The 18,480-nt window shown below is 55.8% G+C and overlaps 1 protein-coding gene across 1 annotated transcript in view; it reads left to right on the forward strand.

Moving 5' to 3' along the window:
• CACNA1B (calcium voltage-gated channel subunit alpha1 B) overlaps positions 1 to 18,480 on the forward strand; it is a 191,542-nt gene that overhangs the window by 91,162 nt on the left and 81,900 nt on the right. The window contains exons 17-19 of the mRNA XM_024762449.1: positions 6,608 to 6,725; positions 8,714 to 8,781; positions 11,678 to 11,784. Coding sequence (XP_024618217.1) covers positions 6,608 to 6,725; positions 8,714 to 8,781; positions 11,678 to 11,784 — 293 coding nt within the window. The remainder of the gene's footprint in view (positions 1 to 6,607; positions 6,726 to 8,713; positions 8,782 to 11,677; positions 11,785 to 18,480) is intronic.

Genomic DNA, 18,480 nt, shown 5'->3' on the forward strand with positions numbered 1-18,480 from the left:
GTCCCTGGCCTAATGCACAGAGAGAGACCTGCGAGACCATCACAGCAGCATCGTGTATGACGGCAAAACGCTGGAAACCTCTTGATTGTTCATCAGGAGAGTGGATGAGGAGGGTGTGTTCCGTCTGCAGCAGGACCGTGAATGACCTAGAATTAACACAAACCTCTTGATTGTTCATCATCAGGAGAGTGGATGAGGAGGGTGTGTTCCGTCTGCAGCAGGACCGTGAATGACCTAGAATTAACTATATTAACATGGATCACAAGCAATGTTAAGCTAAAAAAAAAAAGAAAAGCAAGATCTGAAATAATAGCAGGCATATGATACTATTTAACTAATTTTTTAAACTGAAGTATAGTTGATTTACAATGTTGTGTTAATTTCTGCTGTACAACAAAGTGGTTCAGTTATACATATGTATACATTCTTTTTTCCATTCTTTTCCATTATGGTTTAGCATATGATACTAAATATTTAATAAGCATGGAAACATCTTGTTTCAAAACACATTGCATAACAAGTTTACGGTATATATGGAAGTACAGGTGTAAAAGCTTGCATGGGAATGTTTAACACCAAATTCAGGGTGAGGTGGGCTTGGGGAGAGGAGGAATGAGACTGGAGATTTCTATTGAGGGAACTTCAGCTACATTTTAAAGTTTTATTTCTTAAGCTGGGTAATGGGTACACAGAGCTTTAAATATTATTCATTGTACCTTTCTGAATGTTTGAAATAGTACATAATTTAAAATTAAATGGGTACAAAAAGATAAACTAAGTAGACCTTAACCAAAAGAAACCTGGTGTAATGTTAACATCAGCCAAAATAGAAGTGAAAAAGAAGGTGAAAAAAAGCTGTAGTAAAAATAAGGAAGTACATTACGTAACAATAAAAGGAAGATGCAGCCTACCGGCACGGCTCAAAAAACGTACCAAGCAAAACCCCACAGAATTACAATCCTGTTTTTACAGGATAATTACAATTATCCTGTAAATTACAATTACAAATCAACAGTCCACCCTCTTTTAAGAGACTTATGTTTCTATCAGACTGAAGGATGAAGCTGATAAGGGATTAGACAGGATGTAAAAGAACTCATGAGCACAGCAGTCACAAATCGATCAGCTGGTACGTACAGAACTTGCCAATTGATAGTGAATAAAATAGTCATTATCTGGGGCACAAGGAACATTCACAGAAACTGATCACTTGTTAAGTCACTCCGGAAATTCCTACAAGCATTAAAGAATCACACTCCTACAGCACACATTCTTTTTTTTAAAATTTATTTATGTTGTTTATTTTTCTTTGGCTGCGTTGGGTCTTTGTTGCTGTGTGCGGGCTTTCTCTAGCTGCAGCGAGCAGGGGCTACTCTTCGTTAAGGTGCGCAGGCTTCTCACTGCGGAGCACGGGCTCTAGGCCCGTGGGCTTCAGTAGTCGTGGCTCGCAGGCTCTAGAGCGCAGGCTCAGTAATTGTGGCACACGGGCTTAGTTGCTCCGCGGCATGTGGGATCTTCCGGGACCAGGGATCGAGCCCGTGTCCCCTGCACTGGCAGGCAGATTCCGAACCACTGAACCACCAGGGAAGTCTAGCACATTCTTGATATTACTTAAATAAATAGAAAGCACCAGTAAACAGTCACTTAAGATCTTCCCCATATTTGAAAGCTGAGGGTTTGGGTTGAAGAAGACAGCACAGTGGGCAGTACAGAATATTTAGGACTGAACAATAATTAGCAAAGCTCATAGGATGAGTCTGAAGCAATACTTAGAGGAAAACTTAGAGTCTTAAAAGTAATTATCAAAATAGGAGAATGACTAAAAATGAATAAGTGCTCATCTTAAAAATCTAGAAAAAATAATAGAGTAAACCAAAGAGAAATTGAAAGCAGGAAAAAATGATACTAAGAGCAGACATTAATGAAACATAAAACTAAAATACCAAGATAACAAAATCCTAAAAAGCTCGTTCTCAATAAGGCTAATAAAGTAGATAACTTTATAGCAAGACTGATCAAGAAAAAAAGCACAAATAAAAAGTATAGCCCAATGCAACAAACTAGTGAATATAATGAAAAAGAAGCAGACTCACAGATAAAGAGAGTAAAAGCGTGGTTACCAGTGGGGAAAGGGGAGAGGGGAGGAGCAGTATAGGGGTAAGAGGTACAAACTATTACATATAAAATAAGCTCCAAGGATACATTGTACAATATAGGGAATATAGACATATTTTCTAATAACTGTAAATGGCATATAACCTTCAGAAATTGTGAATGACTGTAGCAGACACCTGGAGCTTACACAGTATTGTGCATCAGCTGCACTTCAATAAAAAATATGTTTGTTGCGAGTGTAGCCTAGAAGGGAGGCACGACTGCAGAAGAGGGAGATATTTCTAAAATCCCAAAAGAATATTATGGCAACTTTATGCCAATAGGTTTGAAAACTTAGATGAAATGTGCACTTCTATAGGAAAACATCAGTTACTTAAATCAGCTCAAGAAGAAAAAAGAACTGGATAGTTTTATAACCATTAGAGAAATGGAATCCCTAGTCAAAGCTCTCTTCCTGCCTTCCTGCCTCCTGCCCAGGGCTCGGGGAGTTATAAGGTGAGTTTTGTCACGCCTTTAAGGAACAGATGATAATGGACTCAGACACTTCCAGAGAAGGGAAGAAACCATTTCATGGGGCTAGGACAACCTTGACCCCACAGCCCGGCAAAGACAGTGTAAGGAAAGCAAAATGCAGACAGAGTGTGAGCTCTGTCAACCAAAAAAACTGCAGGAGGCTGCAAGTAATAAGTGTTTTGGGGTCTCAAGAACTGCAATTCAAGAGACACAGATTTGGCTCAAATAAAAAGAGTGTCCTGGGGAAGAGAAAGAGTCAGGGCCTTGTAAGACAAAAGCCACGAGGCTGTCCTCTGACACAAGAAGGGAAATGTGTGTCCTTCAAGGACGGCTGTCACCAGGCATTTTAAGGTGGGTGTCTGATAAGTGTCTTGAGTTTCTGACAGATGTTCTGGAGGCCTGCATTAGGACATTAAGTGGTCAAAAGGTCAGATTCCATCCAGGCCTCCTGGCTCCATTTCAGAGAGCTCTCTCCTTCCACAGATCTGTGAGGCAGGGGCTTTGTTTTGTCTACTGAGGATCTCAAGTGCCTGAAGATTGCCTGACGCACAGCAGGCAGGCACTCTAAGTGTTTGCTCAGTGAAGGTAGATGCAAATAGTCTGAAATAGAATATTCAAAAATCAAATCCAGTTGTGTACAAAATAGAACCTCATGGCTAAACTGTGCTTATCTCAATAATACAATAATTTGTCAATGTAATTTCCTGATCTCTACAGTTTAAAAGAGAAAAATAAGCATATCAATAGATTTAGAAAGATAGAATATTGATATTATGATGAAAAACATGTTATACAAAGAACTTAAAATACTGAGGACTCAAAAAAAAAACAAAAAAACCCAAAACAAACCCACAGCTAGTTGGGTGATAGCTAATATGGATGGGTTTCTTTTTCTTTTTTTCTTTTTTTTGTGGTACGCGGGCCTCTCACCGTTGTGGCCTCTCCCGTTGCGGAGCACAGGCTCCGGACACGCAGGCTCAGCGACCATGGCTCCCGGGCCCAGCCGCTCTGCGGCATGTGGGATCTTCCCAGACCGGGGCACGGACCCGTGTCCCCTGCATTGGCAGGCAGACTCTCAACCACTGTGCCACCAGGGAAGCCCAGGTTTCTTTTTTGAAGAGATGGAAATAAAATTCTAAATTCTGAATTCTAAATTCAGTTCTAAAATTGACTGTGGTAATGGTTGCACATCTTTGTGAATATACTAAAAACCATTGAATTATACACTTTAAATGACTGAATTATATGGTATGTTAATTATATCTCAACAAAGTATTATTTTACAAAGACCGTAGCTAACATCACAGATAAAAGATTGTTGGTGGTTAATTTTATGTCAACTTGACTGGACCATGGGGTGCCTAGATTAAGCATTATTTCTGGGTGTGTCTATGAAGGTGTTTCTGGATGAGACGAGCATTTGAACTGGTGGACTGAGAAAGCAGATGTGGAAGCCTCACCTAGTCCACTGAAGGCCTGAGTAGAATAAAAGGGCTGAGTTAAGGGAGAGTCCACTCTCGCTGCCTGACCATCTTTGAGCTGGGACATCCGTCTTCTCTTGTCTTTTGACTCAGAGTTGGGCTGAAACTTACACCATTGTCTCTCCTTGTCAGCTGTGGGTCTTGGGACTTATTCTCCGTGACCACAAGATATACCCAGACATCTCCCCTTGGTTCTGTTTCGCTGGAGAACCCAGACTAATACAGATTGAAAGCATAACCAAGGATATCTAGTATTTAGGCAGTTGAAGTCAATGTAATAAGAAAAAGAAAGAGGCAGAAGGACTGGAAAGGAAGAGACAAAATAGTTATTATTTACAGATGGTGTGATTATTTACATAGAAAACTCAAGAGAATCAATTAGAAATAATAAGAGAATTCATTGTTGCTGAACACAAGGTCAACATAGGAAAAATAAAGCTTTTCTATATAACAGTATCATTCAATTAGAATATTCAATTAAAATGAAAGATTTCATTTACAGTAGTAACAAAAGCTATGTTATCCAGAAATAAATCCACAATAAGTATGCAAGACTTTTACAGGTGAAATTATAAATTGTTATTAAAAGACCAAAAGAACTGAATACCTATGTTTATAAATGGGACGCCTTACTGTGGTAAAGGGATCCGTTCTCCCTAATTTAATTTGGGATCCAAATCCCAACAGAACTGCTCTTGGAATTCAGCATATTGATTCTGTGGCAGAGTAAATGGCCAAGGATAGCCAGGACAGTTCATGAAGGAGTGATGTGCCCCTCCATATATCAAGACTTATTATAAAGCTACGGTAATGAAGATTGTGAGGTATAAAGACAAAGTATCAAAGAACAGGCTAGAAAGCCCAGAAACATGTCCAAGCCTATGTAGGAAGTTGGTCATATGAAAAAGATGGCATTTTAAATCAATGGGAGTGGGATGGGATGGTCAAAAAATGAGCCTTCTGTGTGGAAGAAAAGTAGGTCTTCATCCTCAGGAGTGCACAGAGCAGTAACCACAAGCTCTAGTGGGATTAGAGACCTAAAAGCCAGACTTTAAAATGATTTGAAGAAATATAGGAAAATTATTTATGACCTTGGGATGGAGAGAGATTTCTTAAGGGGCAAAAAGCAGAAACCATAAAGGAAAAGACTGATACATTTGACTTCATTAAACTTCTTTATAATACAAAAAAATTAGTTAAAGGCAAAAAGGAGACCAGCAGAAGATTTTTCCAGTAGACATTGCAGATAGAGAACTAGTATATACAAGAATACTTAAGAAAGTCAGTAAGAAAAGGTGAGTTACCAGAAATCCAAGCCAAAGTGTTGAAAAGGCCACAGAAAGGCCTCAAAGTGTTGAGCAGCCACTGGATACAAGAGAAGATGTCCCGCCTGCCTGGTTCTTCCGTTCACCGCTCCGGCCGGGAGCTATCAAAGGGTGTGACTGCACTCAGTTTGGGACGAGGGTGTGAGGAAGACACAGCCTGCGTTGCTGGTGGGACTGTAATTTGGGATAAACACTTTGGAAATGTCTAGTGAAGTCAAAGGTGTGCAGAACCTACGATCCAGCAGAACCAGTTCTAGACAAACTTCATGTTCACAATGGGACACACCGGCAAAAACCTCGGAAGTGCCTGTTGGGGAAGATGGGTGAGTACATGGAAGGAATCTATGCAGCACCTTCCACGAACAGTGGGTTTATACGTGTCCACCCAGGTAAACGTCAAAGATAAAAGAGTGAATGAACGGAATGTTGATGTAGTCTGACGCCTGCCCGTGCGTGTTTAAAACACACGTGGTGTATTTCATTTATAGGCGTGTGTGTGTGTTGTGTGGTGTAGGACCACAAAGACTGGAGGCCCCCCAGGTTCACGGTTGGGGTTGCCTGTCGAGGGTGATCGTGGGCAGTGGGACCTGATGCGAATATGACAAAATGTTAGCAATTTCCATTCTGAGTGGCAGACACACGAGTGTCTGTTACCTTATCCCCTTGTACTTTCCCCCAAATACAAGTGAAAAAGAGGCACGTGTTTCCCGATGGGGCAAGGACGGCATTTAGCCGCCCTCGTGGCCTGGACCCCCTGGGCCAGGGGAGGCAGGAACCTGGAGGGTCAGAGGCCCTGGAGCTGTTGTCTGGCCGTGAGCAGCTTGTGCCCCTCTCTGAGCCTCAGTTTCCTCACTGGTGCGGCAGTGACCGGGCAGCTCTGGGATGTGGGAAGCTCTGCCATGGTCTCCATGCCTTTGCTCACCTTTCTCTCCTGTTGGGAGCTCCCTTTCCATTCTTGGCACAAACCCAGAGCATATTCATCTTATAAGGCCTGACCCAGCCCAGCAGCCATGTCCTTCTGGAAGTTTCTCTGGAGGCTCCTGGGCCACCTTAACCAACATCCAAGGACCTGTGTGTGCGCACTCGTGTGCCCATGGGCTCGTGGGTGCGGGCGTGCGTGTGAACGCGGGTGGCTGTGGGGACACGCCCCGGCTGCTCTCCCACCCTCTGCAGATCCTGACTGGGGAGGACTGGAACGCGGTGATGTATCATGGAATCGAATCGCAAGGTGGAGTCAGCAAAGGCATGTTCTCGTCGGTTTACTTCATTGTCCTGACGCTGTTTGGAAACTGTATCCTTCTGCCGTCTGGGCAAGGGGGTCGGTGCTTCCTGGGCCTGCTCTCCCCTCCCTCCCCAGGAGGACGGAGCCGGTGTTCGGCACGAATGAACGTGTGTGTGGGCGGCTTTCCCATGGAGGGTGGGCCGTGATGCACCCCCGCCCAGGAGCAGCTTGAGTTACAGATGCAGCCTGAGGTCGGCCCGGGTGCCGAGGAAAGCGTGAGCAGCGCGTGGGGTGTCCCGAGGCAAGTAGTGAGGTCAGCGGTGGGAAGACTTGGGCTTTGAGCCTGAGGGCAGCCATCTGTTTTGTTTTCACTTTAATTTAATTTAGTAATTAAGTTGTGGCACTGGGCTTTTGAAAAAATCTTTGCCCATGGAAACACCCGCCTGCAGAGAAGGGCAAAGGAAGGTCTTGTGCGGAGGAAACTCCTCAGGCTTGTGTTTCAGGGTCTGGGCTGTGGGACTCTGTGACGTCAGGGCAAGCCCAGCCAGGGAGGCTGTGCCTCAGGCCCCCTGACCGTGCCACCCGGTTGGAGTGTGTCCCTGTGGCTGGGCCCCAAGGGGCATGGCCTTCGTCCTGCTCTCGGTGTAGCGAGGCCTCTGAGGGTGCCCACAGCTGTGGGCAGTGCCAGGAGGCAGCAGCCGACCTTGGCGTCCTGTCCCGTGGGCCCCACTGGGGCCCTGAGCAGGCCTGTCTATGAGGCACTGCCCTGGGATGTGGGTCCCCCCTGAGTCCCAGGGTACCTCCTTGCCAGACAGGGGGCCTGACGCACAGGGGTCACCCAGAGCCGACGGCTGCTTGAGCGTGGCACTGGCCCAGAGCCGCTGGGATAACGTGGGGCCCAGGGTTGTCCCTGGGCGTCTGTCCCAGGACCAGCAGGGTTTGAGACGGTTCGGCTGTCACAGCTGAGGGGAAGGGGCAGCTGGCATTGAGCGGGCAGAGGACACCCCATGGCAAAGGACTGCCTGCCCATCGTCAGTGTGCAGGGCACTAGGTGACCGGGAGGGCACCCGCCCGCGGGGGCCAAGGGTGGGCCTGGGTCTGCGGGGGCTACAGGGGTGAGGCACCGAGGGCGGGGGCAGGGGGAGGGGCAGCACAGGGGGGACAGTGCTGCCTGGCGCTGAGGCTGGGAGAGGTGGCTCCAGCGATGGGAAAGCTGAAGGGAGTCAGGTCAGCGGCGGCGCGAGGGCCTGAGCCTGCAGAGTTCAGATGGGCAGAGCAGGGCCGTTGGGCCCCCTGACCCTGGGACCCTGGGGAGTTACCGAACCTCTGTGGCCTTTGTTTCCTCATTTCTGACTGGGGACCATAGGAGCACCTTGTCGCGGCTCCCAGGGGGCACAGTGGGAGGAGGCTTTGAAGGCGGCGGCCTCCTGCTGGGCACTCCCGTGGCATCTGCCATCCGCATGTTGCCCCTGCTGCTCTGGAGGAGGGGCACCTCGAGGGAGGGGTCCCAGGACTCGGCTTTGGTAAAGGAAGGTGGGAACGAAGCCAGGCACGTGTCCGTGAGCCTTGCCGGGAAGCTGGTCCGTCGGTGGTCTCTGCTCGTGGGACCCAAAGGTGCCAGAGCCCACATGCAGCCTGGGTGCTTGTTGGGAGAGGTGGGGGCAGAGCGGGCAGCCCTTGTGCCCTCCTAGCAGGCAAAGGCAGATCAATCCAACACAGCGCGAGCTTCCGGCCTGGAGCGTCGGCCCTGAAGAGGGGGCGGGGGGAAGGGGTGGTGTGGGCTTTCGAGGAGGCCGGGCGATGTGGCATTGCATGAAGGAGGCCGGGTGGAGGCCAGGGGCCCTCAGGACCCAGCGGCTGGGCTGGGCTGTGTCTGGGGCTGACGGGCTGACAGGGCTGGAGGGCCGGGGGTGGGGGCATGTGGACACCAAGGAAGGAGGCCGAGGCTGCTCAGGCCCTGGGGAGATGGGCCCCTGTGTTGTCAGAGGGAGCCGTGGTCTGAGCCTGGGAGACGCTGTGGGTCGGAGGGCTTCCCTTCCTTAGCTGGAGCCGACCAGACACTCTGCTGAACGTCTTCCTGGCCATCGCCGTGGACAACCTTGCCAACGCACAGGAACTGACCAAGGTGTGTAGGTAGGGACCCACCTGCAGCCTAGGTATGGGTGGGGTGGGGGGTCAGTCCGTGTCGCTCTGGATGTGGCTGCAGAGCCATGAGGAGGGCCAGGACCTGGGTTAAGGGCCATGTGACTGCCGTCCAGGGGTGTTTCCTCCAGGCCCTGGACAGGCAGGGCTGTGGGGAGCGGCACCGAGGAGGTAGGCAGAAAGAGCACGCTGGGAAGGCAGATGGGCACGAGGGCAGCTCCCGGGAAGCCCAGACCTGGGAAGGACGCCCGGAAGGGCAGGAGGAGGTGTGGGAGCTGGTGGCAGATGACATGGCGCAGACCAGAGAGGGGCCTGGAAGATGGGGGCCGGGCTGCCCTGGTCTCTGTGCGGAGTGGGCTGTGTCCTCGTAGGAGCGAGACGCATCAGGAGGTGGGCCTAGGGGCCATCCAGTCTGAAGACCCCAGAGGGCACTGAGGGGCCCTTGTGGTCATTCCCGGTGTGGCTGGCTGAGCTCAGGCTGGCGCTGGGCAGCGCGGTCCTCAGAGTCGGGCCAGGCTGTCGCTGGGGGAGCAGTCAGTGCCTGTTCTCAGCAAGCCCATGCCCCAGCAGGACAGCTTTCTTTCCAGGCTGTACCCAGTGGGAGTCGTCTAACAGTCATCTCTCATCCTTGAGCCTGGTGGGGGACGTAATTACACGTGTCTCCCCTGTGGTTTCCCTTCAGATGGCATAACCCCCTGCCTGCTTACCGTCACCCTCTCTGCCCTGGACAGTGCAGGCAGCCCGCTGTTTCAGCCTCAGGCTGGCACTTTGACAAGCCCGGCTCCCGGTGCAGAGGGCACTCCTGCTGGTCAGGGGCTCTGAGCAGGCTCTGCTCCTTGCAGGCACGCGCATACTTGCTCTGTACGCCGGGCCTATGCCTGTGCGCGCACCTGTGTGTGTGTGTGTGTGTGTGTCTGTGCGCTCGCGCCCGCCGTCCCTGACAGCCTCCCACTTGTGTTGCACCCACTCCAGTCTAGCACATCCTAAGACTCTTAACACTGTCCCCGTTCTGGGGCTTGACTCGGGCCTTCCCTGAGGAAGGCAGGCAACAGAGATGCAGGTGTGCCACAGTGGTCCTGACAGCGTGTGCTGTACAGGTGCCCTGATGCCCCACCCGGCTCCCTGCGAGGAGTGCTCCACGGGGGCGGCCCGTGCAGTGTGCCTCCCCCCACCCCCTAGCTGGGCTGGGGCAGTGCCTGTGGGTCTGGACTCCTCCCTTCTTCTGGGTGCTGGCTTCTGAGGATTGGGAATCCCACTGGCGTGCCCATTTCTGTTGTTAGCCAGCTCCTAGACTGAACCTTGCCATTCAGGAGGGGCTGGAGAATGGCCCAAGGCTCTGGCTGGGGGGACCCGTGCAACCACAGAGCACTTCTTGGGGTCAGGATTTACAGGACCACGTGAGCTAGGGGTGCCCAGCAGCATCGTCCTGGGCTGGGTGAGCTTGAGTTCAAAGCTCTCACTGCCCGTTCAAGGCTGTCAGTGGGTGAGGACATACTGACAGGCCTTGTCCTTGGGGCCCTGTATCCATGCACAGACCATAGGTGGTGGCCCCTTTGGGCAAACTGCCCTAATTCAGGAATTTCCTTGCTTTGGGAGTTGGGGCAGGTGGACGCCTGTCTGTGTCAGGCTATGGGGCATTCCTGGGCTGGCCAAGAGACCAAAGGGCGGACACTCCCTCCTTTACAGTCCCACAAATATATGGTAGCATCATTTATTTTGAAGTGGAAATAAATTCACATCGAGTTTGTTTGTAGAACACCAGTTGGAGTGACTTGAGGGCCGTAAACCAGGATGGAGCCCATAGCTGGAGGAACGACATCTCTAGGGTGTTCTGTGGTGGGTCTAGCTCTGCCTCCCCTCTGAGGCCTGAAGTTTGAGTGTCTCTTCTCTATGGTGGGAAGTCTTCAGACAGCTAATAGGGGGCTTAGTTGCCATTGCTACGCCTCTAAAAGCAGATTCAAGGACATTTTGGGACATGTTGGGAATGCCAGCTCCCAGGGGAGCCAGGTGGGCCCGGGATTGGGGTAATGGGGGATATAAGGGTGGTCCCAGTGATCTAGCTGGACGGCACAGAGACTGGTTTCCCTCCCAGGGCTGGTAGACTCAGCCTAGAGCTGTTTATCTAGATCTGAGGAGCAGATCATGTTGGTTTTGCCTAGTGACGTGGGGTCAGGGCTGGAGGGTCTGTCTGGATGTCCACTCCCTTCCCATGGAGAGGGCAGAGGCGGGGCGGGGTGTCTGCAGGCGCGCACACATGAGCACATGCTATCCCGGGCGGCAGAGAGCCGTGGGGCTCCTCTCCAGGAACTCAGTGGGGAAGGGAACACAGGGCCAGGCATGGTCACAGGTAGACAGATGTGACCCGATGAGTGCAGGTGGAAAAGCTCAAAGGCTGCAAGGTGGCCCTGCTAGGCACATTGCTGGTGATGGTTCGTGTGGGTGGTACAGGGCAGGGACCCAGGCTCAGGGTGGGGCGCCTGCCCATCGCCCTGGCTCAGCACCCTGGGGAAGAGGTGACTTCGTTCCAGTGTGACAAGCGCTCTGGGTGGCGGGGGAGCAGGTGGGAATAAAGGAGGGGTGGGTTTGCATTTTGATGGAATAAAGACTAACACATGGAAATGGGTCCCTGGGGCTGGAGCTCTGGAGTGGGGCTGTCAGCTGTGAGCGCCCTGGGAAGGGGTGCTGACACAGAAACCCTGGGGACTCTTGCCTGCAGAGGTGGGCATAGCAGGGCGGTCTGGAGCGTGGGTGGGTCGTGCTAAGGCGGGAGCTGGCTTCCTGGCCCCGCTGGCTCAGGAGGCTCCAGGCGGAAGAGCTGGTGGCATCGGAGTGGACACAGCACTCTCAGGCTAACTACACATTTCTGTCTGTCCAAACAGGACGAAGAGGAGATGGAAGAAGCAGCCAACCAGAAGCTTGCTCTGCAAAAGGCCAAAGAAGTGGCTGAAGTCAGCCCCATGTCTGCCGCCAACATCTCCATCGCCGCGTAAGGCTCTCGGAGTGGGTTGTGGGCGGTGGCGGGAGCAGAGTCCAGCTCCCCCGGGGCCTCCTCAGGGGCCCTCGCCTTGGCTGGAGCTGTTAGGACACAGCCCCTTCCCAGGAGCTGAGATGCGGGGGAATGGCGCTCCTCCCCTGTGGGGACTTTTGAGCAAAGAGACCACCAAGTAAAGCCTCCCCGCTTCTCCCCGCCAGGGTGAGAGCGCGGTGTGGCAACGCCGTGGGTGGGAGTGACCACGGAAGGTGGCCCCCTGGACAGTCTTGGGCAGCGCCAGGGACTTGGTGTGTCTGCCTTACACACCGCCTTTCAGAAGTGTGTTCTGTGAGCCGGAAGATTCAAGGGGTTACTTCAGCAGCCCAAGAGACTTAATGCAGTTCCCAATAGTATCGCGTTCTGGTGTTGGGACAGGAGTCGAGAGGAGGCCTCTCTGATGAGCAGAGGTGCAGGCGGGGCCGAGACTTCCGTCGGGGACTCTGGTCGCCCAGAGCCGGCTGCGAGCGCTGCCGGGGGCGTTATGGATTTCCGAGTTGGGACAGAACGCCCCGGCGCAGGGCCAAAAGCCACGGTGGGCTGGGGGGCGTTGGCCCCCGGGGAAGGAGGCAGGAAAGTCCGGCCCAATCCCGGTCACTGGGTGGCCGTGAGAGAGCACAGAGGGGCTCAGGGCCAGGCTGAGCCCACCCTGGAGCTGCTGCCCCTGCCTTCCGCCCCGCTCGCCAGCCCCCGCCACGGCTCCCACTCCCCACGCTGCTCCACGGGCCCCCGCTCTGCAGCTGCTTCCCTCTCCCGTGGACACAGTGCTGCGTGGCCGGAGCACCTCAGGCCCGTCTGTGGTGACACAGGCACTGGTGCTGAGAGTGCGCTGGCACGTGGATGCGTTTGTGGGGGTGGGAGTGTGTACACGCACGGGTGAGGGTGCATCTTAGCAGCCCCATTCTCGCCTGGACGTCACAGGGCCATGGCCTGTTTTCTAGGAGGACGTTTGCAGAGGACCTGTCTCTAAGGTGAGCAGAAAGTGCTGGCCTTTGGGGGAGGAGAAGCAAAGGGAGGTCCCAGGCCCTGGGAGTCCAGGCAGGGGTGCAGGGGGCCTGCAAGGAGGCAGGCAGGACACAGCCGCCATCATTCCACAGCTGCTGGGGGCTCAGTGCCCAGTTGTTCTGGAGTTCTGTTGTCTGGCCAATGCACCTGCTCAGTCTGCTTGGTCCCGGGCTTGCTGTGACCCGGTTACTTCCTGAGCTGCGTAAGCTGCTGGCGGTCTGCGTAGAGGAAGTGGTTGGTGACTGACCCATTTATTCACGTGGGCCCTGTGGAGTTTCTGTGTAACTTTTGCCTTCCTGCTGTTCTGGAGGGGAGCGTGGTGTCCTGTGTCCCCTGCTGCTGCTCAGGGCTGCCCATTCCTTGGGGATGTGCGGCAGGGTGTCCACTCCCACCTGGGCTGGGACCTAAGCGGGGAGGGGCCCTCAGCACAGCCACGGGGAGCTTGTCAGGACACCAGAGAGGGAAGTCTGGATGTCCTTCCTCTCCCTCCGCCCCCGTCCCCGCTTGGGACGCTGCTGTGCAGGAAGCAGGCTGTATCCCCGGGGCCTGGGGGACACTTGGTGTTCTCCCTCACAGCAGGCCCTGAGCTCGGTGCTGGCCCATCCCTGTCACGGCCAACCTGGGGTATGTCCAGGCATTGGCCCTTGCGTCCCCCTCTTGGGCCAGCTGTGGGTCCCGCGGCCTCCCCCGGGACGCGGCTTTGGGCCTTGTCCTCGGCCCATCTCCGCTGCATGCACAGTGGGTCTGACGTGACTCCCAGGTGCGGAGGGTGGGGGGCATGAGGACCACTGTGCGTGGTTGTTTGCTCTCCTCCATCGAGCTGAGACATCTGCGGGCAGGAGCTGTGCTCCAGCGCCTGTCTGTCCCGTCTGCCCCAACGGTTCCCTGCTCTGCTGGCAGCAGCAGCCTCTCCGTGTTCACTTCTCTGCCCGAGCCTCTGAGGTGGTGCGAGAGGCTCCAAGGGGCCCCGCTCTGACCTGCTCCCGCAGCGGTGCTGTGTGGTCTGTGAGACGGGGGCCTGGTCGAGACGTGCGCTGTGAGCCTCTGATGCTCAGGGCGCCTTTTGTGTCCGTGGTGTTTGAGCGGCTCCATGGGCCGTGCCCGAGTGGACGGAGGCTCTGTGACGGACCCTCCTCAGAGGGGCGCCCGAGTCCCCTAGAGCCACTGGGGCTCCAGTGTCCTTGGCCTCAGGGGACAGTCCCCTCAGCCTCCTGGGAGGGAAGGACACTCAGGCTGATGCGGCCCTTCTGGCTCTCGGCTGTGTCGGCCTCGACGTCACTGGGACTCACAAGTGCCGGTGCCCACGGCCGCTCCCACACGCGGGTTCACACTCACACACGCTTGCTCTGATCCTTGTTCTCTTAATGTTCACAGTCTCAGTCACACACCAGCTCACATGCTCATTCAGAAGCTCACACACTCAGCCATGAACACCGCTTTGCCCACTCTCTTGTACACACATGCCTGTGTGCACGCAGGGCGGCCAGGCAGGTGAGCTGCTTTGAGCTCCTCACAAATGTTTGTCGACTCAACCTTGAGAAGGCAGCGCTGGGGACCCACCTGGCCCTCCCCTGGGAGGGAAATGACTGTAAAGAGACCTATGGTTTCTCTCTATTGATTTTGGAAAAGCTTCCAGAAAGACACTTCCAGAAGGACACTCAACGGAAGGTGGGCTGGTGGTAGAACCTGTTTGCCCCTGGGGAGGCTGGTGGTGACCTGGTGACAGTGCCTTAGAGCCTGGGGAGCTGAGGGGCCCGGGCGGCTTGGGGGCTGAGCACGGTGTTCAGGAAGCAGGGCCCAGGTGAGGCCGGAGGCAGGTAGGGCCCTTGTGTCAGCCGGCTCTGCTCCGCCTCGAAGGCCAGGGGACCACGGGGTGAGCCCTCCCTGGCGCCCGGGAAGTGGGGCGCCAGGTCCGGCGGGGGTGAGGGGGCTGATCACAATGGCGGACGAGTGGTGCCCGCTCCTTCCAGCCCCACTGCCCTTCCAGGGCAGTGTGCGCAGAGCTGCGCTGGACGGCCCAAGATGGCGCTCTTGCCCTCGGCCGTGGGGGTCACTGCTCCGTGGGCGCTCCTTCTCTCTCATCTTCTCTTTTACCCCGAGGTCTCGGCCGGCCTCACTCTGATAGAAGCATCCCTGGCCTCCTGCCTGGATGCACACTGCAGCCTGTGCCCTGACCCGGCGCGGCTCACACCGTTCTAGCCTCTCTTAGAACTCTCTGGTGTTCTCACTTTTGTTCTGTTTTGTTTTTTGCATGTGCAGTTTTGTAAAGCAAACTCGAGGTACTGTATCTCGCAGCTCATCTGTCTCCAGCGTAACCTCACCGTGAGTCTCTCTGCTGCAATTTCCATCTATGGCTTCGTGATAACTACACGCCAGCGCCTTCTGTCCGCCCCTAACTCTGCTTCCCACTTCAAGTCATTCGCTTCAGGGGGCAGCTCCAGGCCCACGTCCTGCAGCCTGGCCGGGGACGGCGGGCACACTTCCTGACGCCCTCACGTCCTGCTCGTGGGATCAGGCTCTCTGGGCTCAGCCCCTCCTCCTCTCCCTCCTGATCTCTGTCCTCCTGCCTGTCTGTCCCTGTGCTGTCACTCTGGTGTCTTGAGCAGATCTGCTTCTCCTGAGGTGACCACCACTGGGTGCCACTGGGGCTGTCTCCTTGTGGCTCCCATGAGGTAGAGGGTTGCTCAGGGGCTCAGGACATCCGTGGGGTCCTCCTGCCCCACCCTGCCTTGCTGGGGAGGGGGTGTCTCTGGGACCCTTCGGAAGTCTCGTTCTCGCGAGAGCAGAGCTTCTGCCTGCTCGTGAGGCTTCCGGAAACCAGCCAAAGCCTGAGGTAGAGCCGTAGAAACCCCAGCGTGGCCCTGCTGGGGGTGACACCAGTCTGCCCCAGGGGCTTCTTTCTGCAGGTGAGAAGTCCCTGGAGATGGCCAGGTGCCCTCTCCGTGTCCTGGTGGTGACGGGCACTCCTGCCGTCCCTGAACCCCTGGCCCCTGTTACTTGGCCAGCACAGAGCTGGGCTCGGTGCTCTCACGAGCACGCGGACCTGCTGGCTGTTGGGCCCCCGACGTCCACGGGGTAAGAAGGCTGGATCCTGAATGACTGACTCCCGGGTGGCCTGAGATGCGGGCGTAGGTGCCAGCGCTGCTGTACCTGGGCTGCTCCACATCGTCACAGCTGGGGGTGACTGAGGGAAGACTGACTTTCTCAGCAAGGAGACCTCAAAGCAGGGCCTCGCCACAGAGGCTCCTTCTGAGTCCTGTCGGCACGTCTGGGTCAGGGCGGCTGAGCCGGGCTCTGCCTGCAAGCCGGGCTGGACGCGGTGGGGCGGGGGGGGCCCTTCCCTGTGCCCACTTCGGCAGTGCTTCTAGACGAGGCTTTCGCCTGGGTCAGAGTCCTCTGCCACACTGCACTGTGGGTCAGAGCCTGACCCGCCCCTGCACATTCTTGGAGCTCGGTGGAGACACAGAGTGAGAGGCGAGTGCTGGCCACGCTGCGCCACATGCCAGGCAGGGCAGGGACAGAGCAGCAAGCAGGTGGGGGGCAGGCTCAGGCTGCCGCCCCCCAGCAAGGCACAGAGGCAGAGACATGTCCAGAGAGGCAGCCAGCAGCACCGCCGCGTGCTGGGCAGGCGCAGACAGTCTCGGGTGGCGTGAGGCCCAGAGAGGCAGCCACCCAGCAGGAGCGGGGCTGGTAGAGCCGCCCCTGGGAAGTTATAAGGGGAGCCTGCGAGCCCCACGCAGCCTCTAGTCCAGCAGGCACCCCGCCTCTCCGTGGACTTGAGCTGGTTCCTGGGTGAGACAGAGCTGCGTCTGAGGGTGAGGCTAAGGGCAGAGCCCGTTCCTCCTGAGCTACCAGCTACCACGTCCCCATCGTCTTTACTGCCTGCCTGTTTCTGTTCTGACAGGCGGGTCCCCAGGGCTCATGGCTGGGTCTGAGCAGGCCACCACCTGCCGCCCAGTGGCTCCGAGTCCAGGCCCATCTCGGCCTGCTGGGCTGATGGGGAAGCCTGACCAGTGTCCGGCCGTCAGCCCTCACGGGTTCCTGCACCATTGGGGAGCGCCCCTGGTGGCTGCTGTCCACTTCACAGGGTTCGGCATAGTTCAGAGTTGGGCCCTTTGTTTTGGTGTCAGCTGGGGATGGGTAGGTCCCCCGTGGCTCTGGGTTGAAGCCAAGGAAAGAGAAGGTGGGTCTGTTGCCAGGTGACCTTGGGAACGGGGCAGCAGGTCAGGGCCTGGGGTGGCAGCTGAAGGTGTGCTGACCACCAGTCAGCAGGTGGTCAGAGAGGCTGACTGCTGTCCCCCATACGTTGCCGTGCCTGCCCCCTGTCTGGGCCCCCAAGGACAGGCATCAGGCTCTTCTGCTCTCCTACTTTCAAGGTGCTTCCCTGGAAATGGCTCCCCACCCTGGGGGCAGGACTCAGCGTGGTGCTCAGTGGCTGGGGCTCAGAGCCGGGGGGTGGAGACCTGTCCCATCTGGGCCCCCAAGGCCCCCAGGTTGTGGCTCTAGGCTGTGCGGTCAGTGCAGCTGGAGTCTGGTGGAGGCCTCACATCTCCTTTAGACACTTTTTTCCTCTTGCCCTTGCACGCGTCCGATCCTGGCTCCGTCAGTGACTCGCTGTGGACCCTGTGTGAGTCACGTCCTCTGTGCTGTGTGACATGGGGACAAGAGCAGCACCCAGTCCCTGAGGTGGTTGTGAGGGCTGGAGGAGGTGGCTGCTGGCCCAGATGTCACAGCCACCCTTGTCCTCGTGCTGCCACTGCTGCCCCCCCACAGTGGTCCCGAGACCTCCAGGGGCTGCAGGACAAGACTGGCCTCTGAGGAGGTGGTGCCGGCTCACCAACTTTGGGGTCTTGTTCAGCAAATATCCCAGAATGCAAAGGGCTTCCACGCACCCTGGGCTGTGGAATCCACCTGTGACCGTGTGGGTGAGCTTGGGGGCAGTCAAGGCCTTTAGAAGTCTGTCTAGTGAGGGCTGAGCCTGGACTACAGGCCACTCCTGGCGCCGGAAGGCTCTCAGCCCCCGTGGAGCCAGGAGGGAGGAGGGCACTGCTGACCACAGGACGTAGTGTCCAGCCGCAGACCTGCCTGGTGGGCTCCTGGGCATTCAGCAAATGGTCACTGAGCTGAGTGGCAGCTGCCCAGATGGGGCCGACCACCGCAGGGAGAGTCCCAGCCTGACTCCGGCGAGGGCCAGCCGCCCCCGGGGCCCCTCGCTCCCTGGGTAACTGTCCCTTCCGCTCCTGACGACCCGCCTCTTCTCGGGTTTCCTCTGAGACACCCCGTCTTCCTCTGGCCAGTGGCTCCCCTCCTGGAGGTGGAGATGGAGAAGCCCCTCCTCGGGCAGCCTGCTTCCTGCCTCCTCAGTCCTGCTCCATTTGGACGTTGCCCCCCTCCTCGCCCCATTCTGGCCTTCCTGGCGGGCAGCCCACCTGCCCGGGAAGCCTGTCTGCCACCTCATGCTGGTGCCTGTCATTCCCACTGCTCTGCACCCCTGGCCCCCCGGCCTTGAGCCCCCACCCCCAGGTGAGGCTCTCACCATCTGTGGGCGCCCCCCAGGGGGGGCAGGGATGAGGTCTGTTTCCCTGGGTATCAGCCGCCAACTCTGCCCCTCGACTCTGCTGGGGTTGCCAGGGCTCCTGCCGCCCCCCC

This window comes from Neophocaena asiaeorientalis, unplaced genomic scaffold (genome assembly GCF_003031525.2).
Source record: "Neophocaena asiaeorientalis asiaeorientalis breed wild unplaced genomic scaffold, Neophocaena_asiaeorientalis_V1.1 scaffold78, whole genome shotgun sequence".
Classification (NCBI taxonomy): domain Eukaryota; kingdom Metazoa; phylum Chordata; class Mammalia; order Artiodactyla; family Phocoenidae; genus Neophocaena; species Neophocaena asiaeorientalis.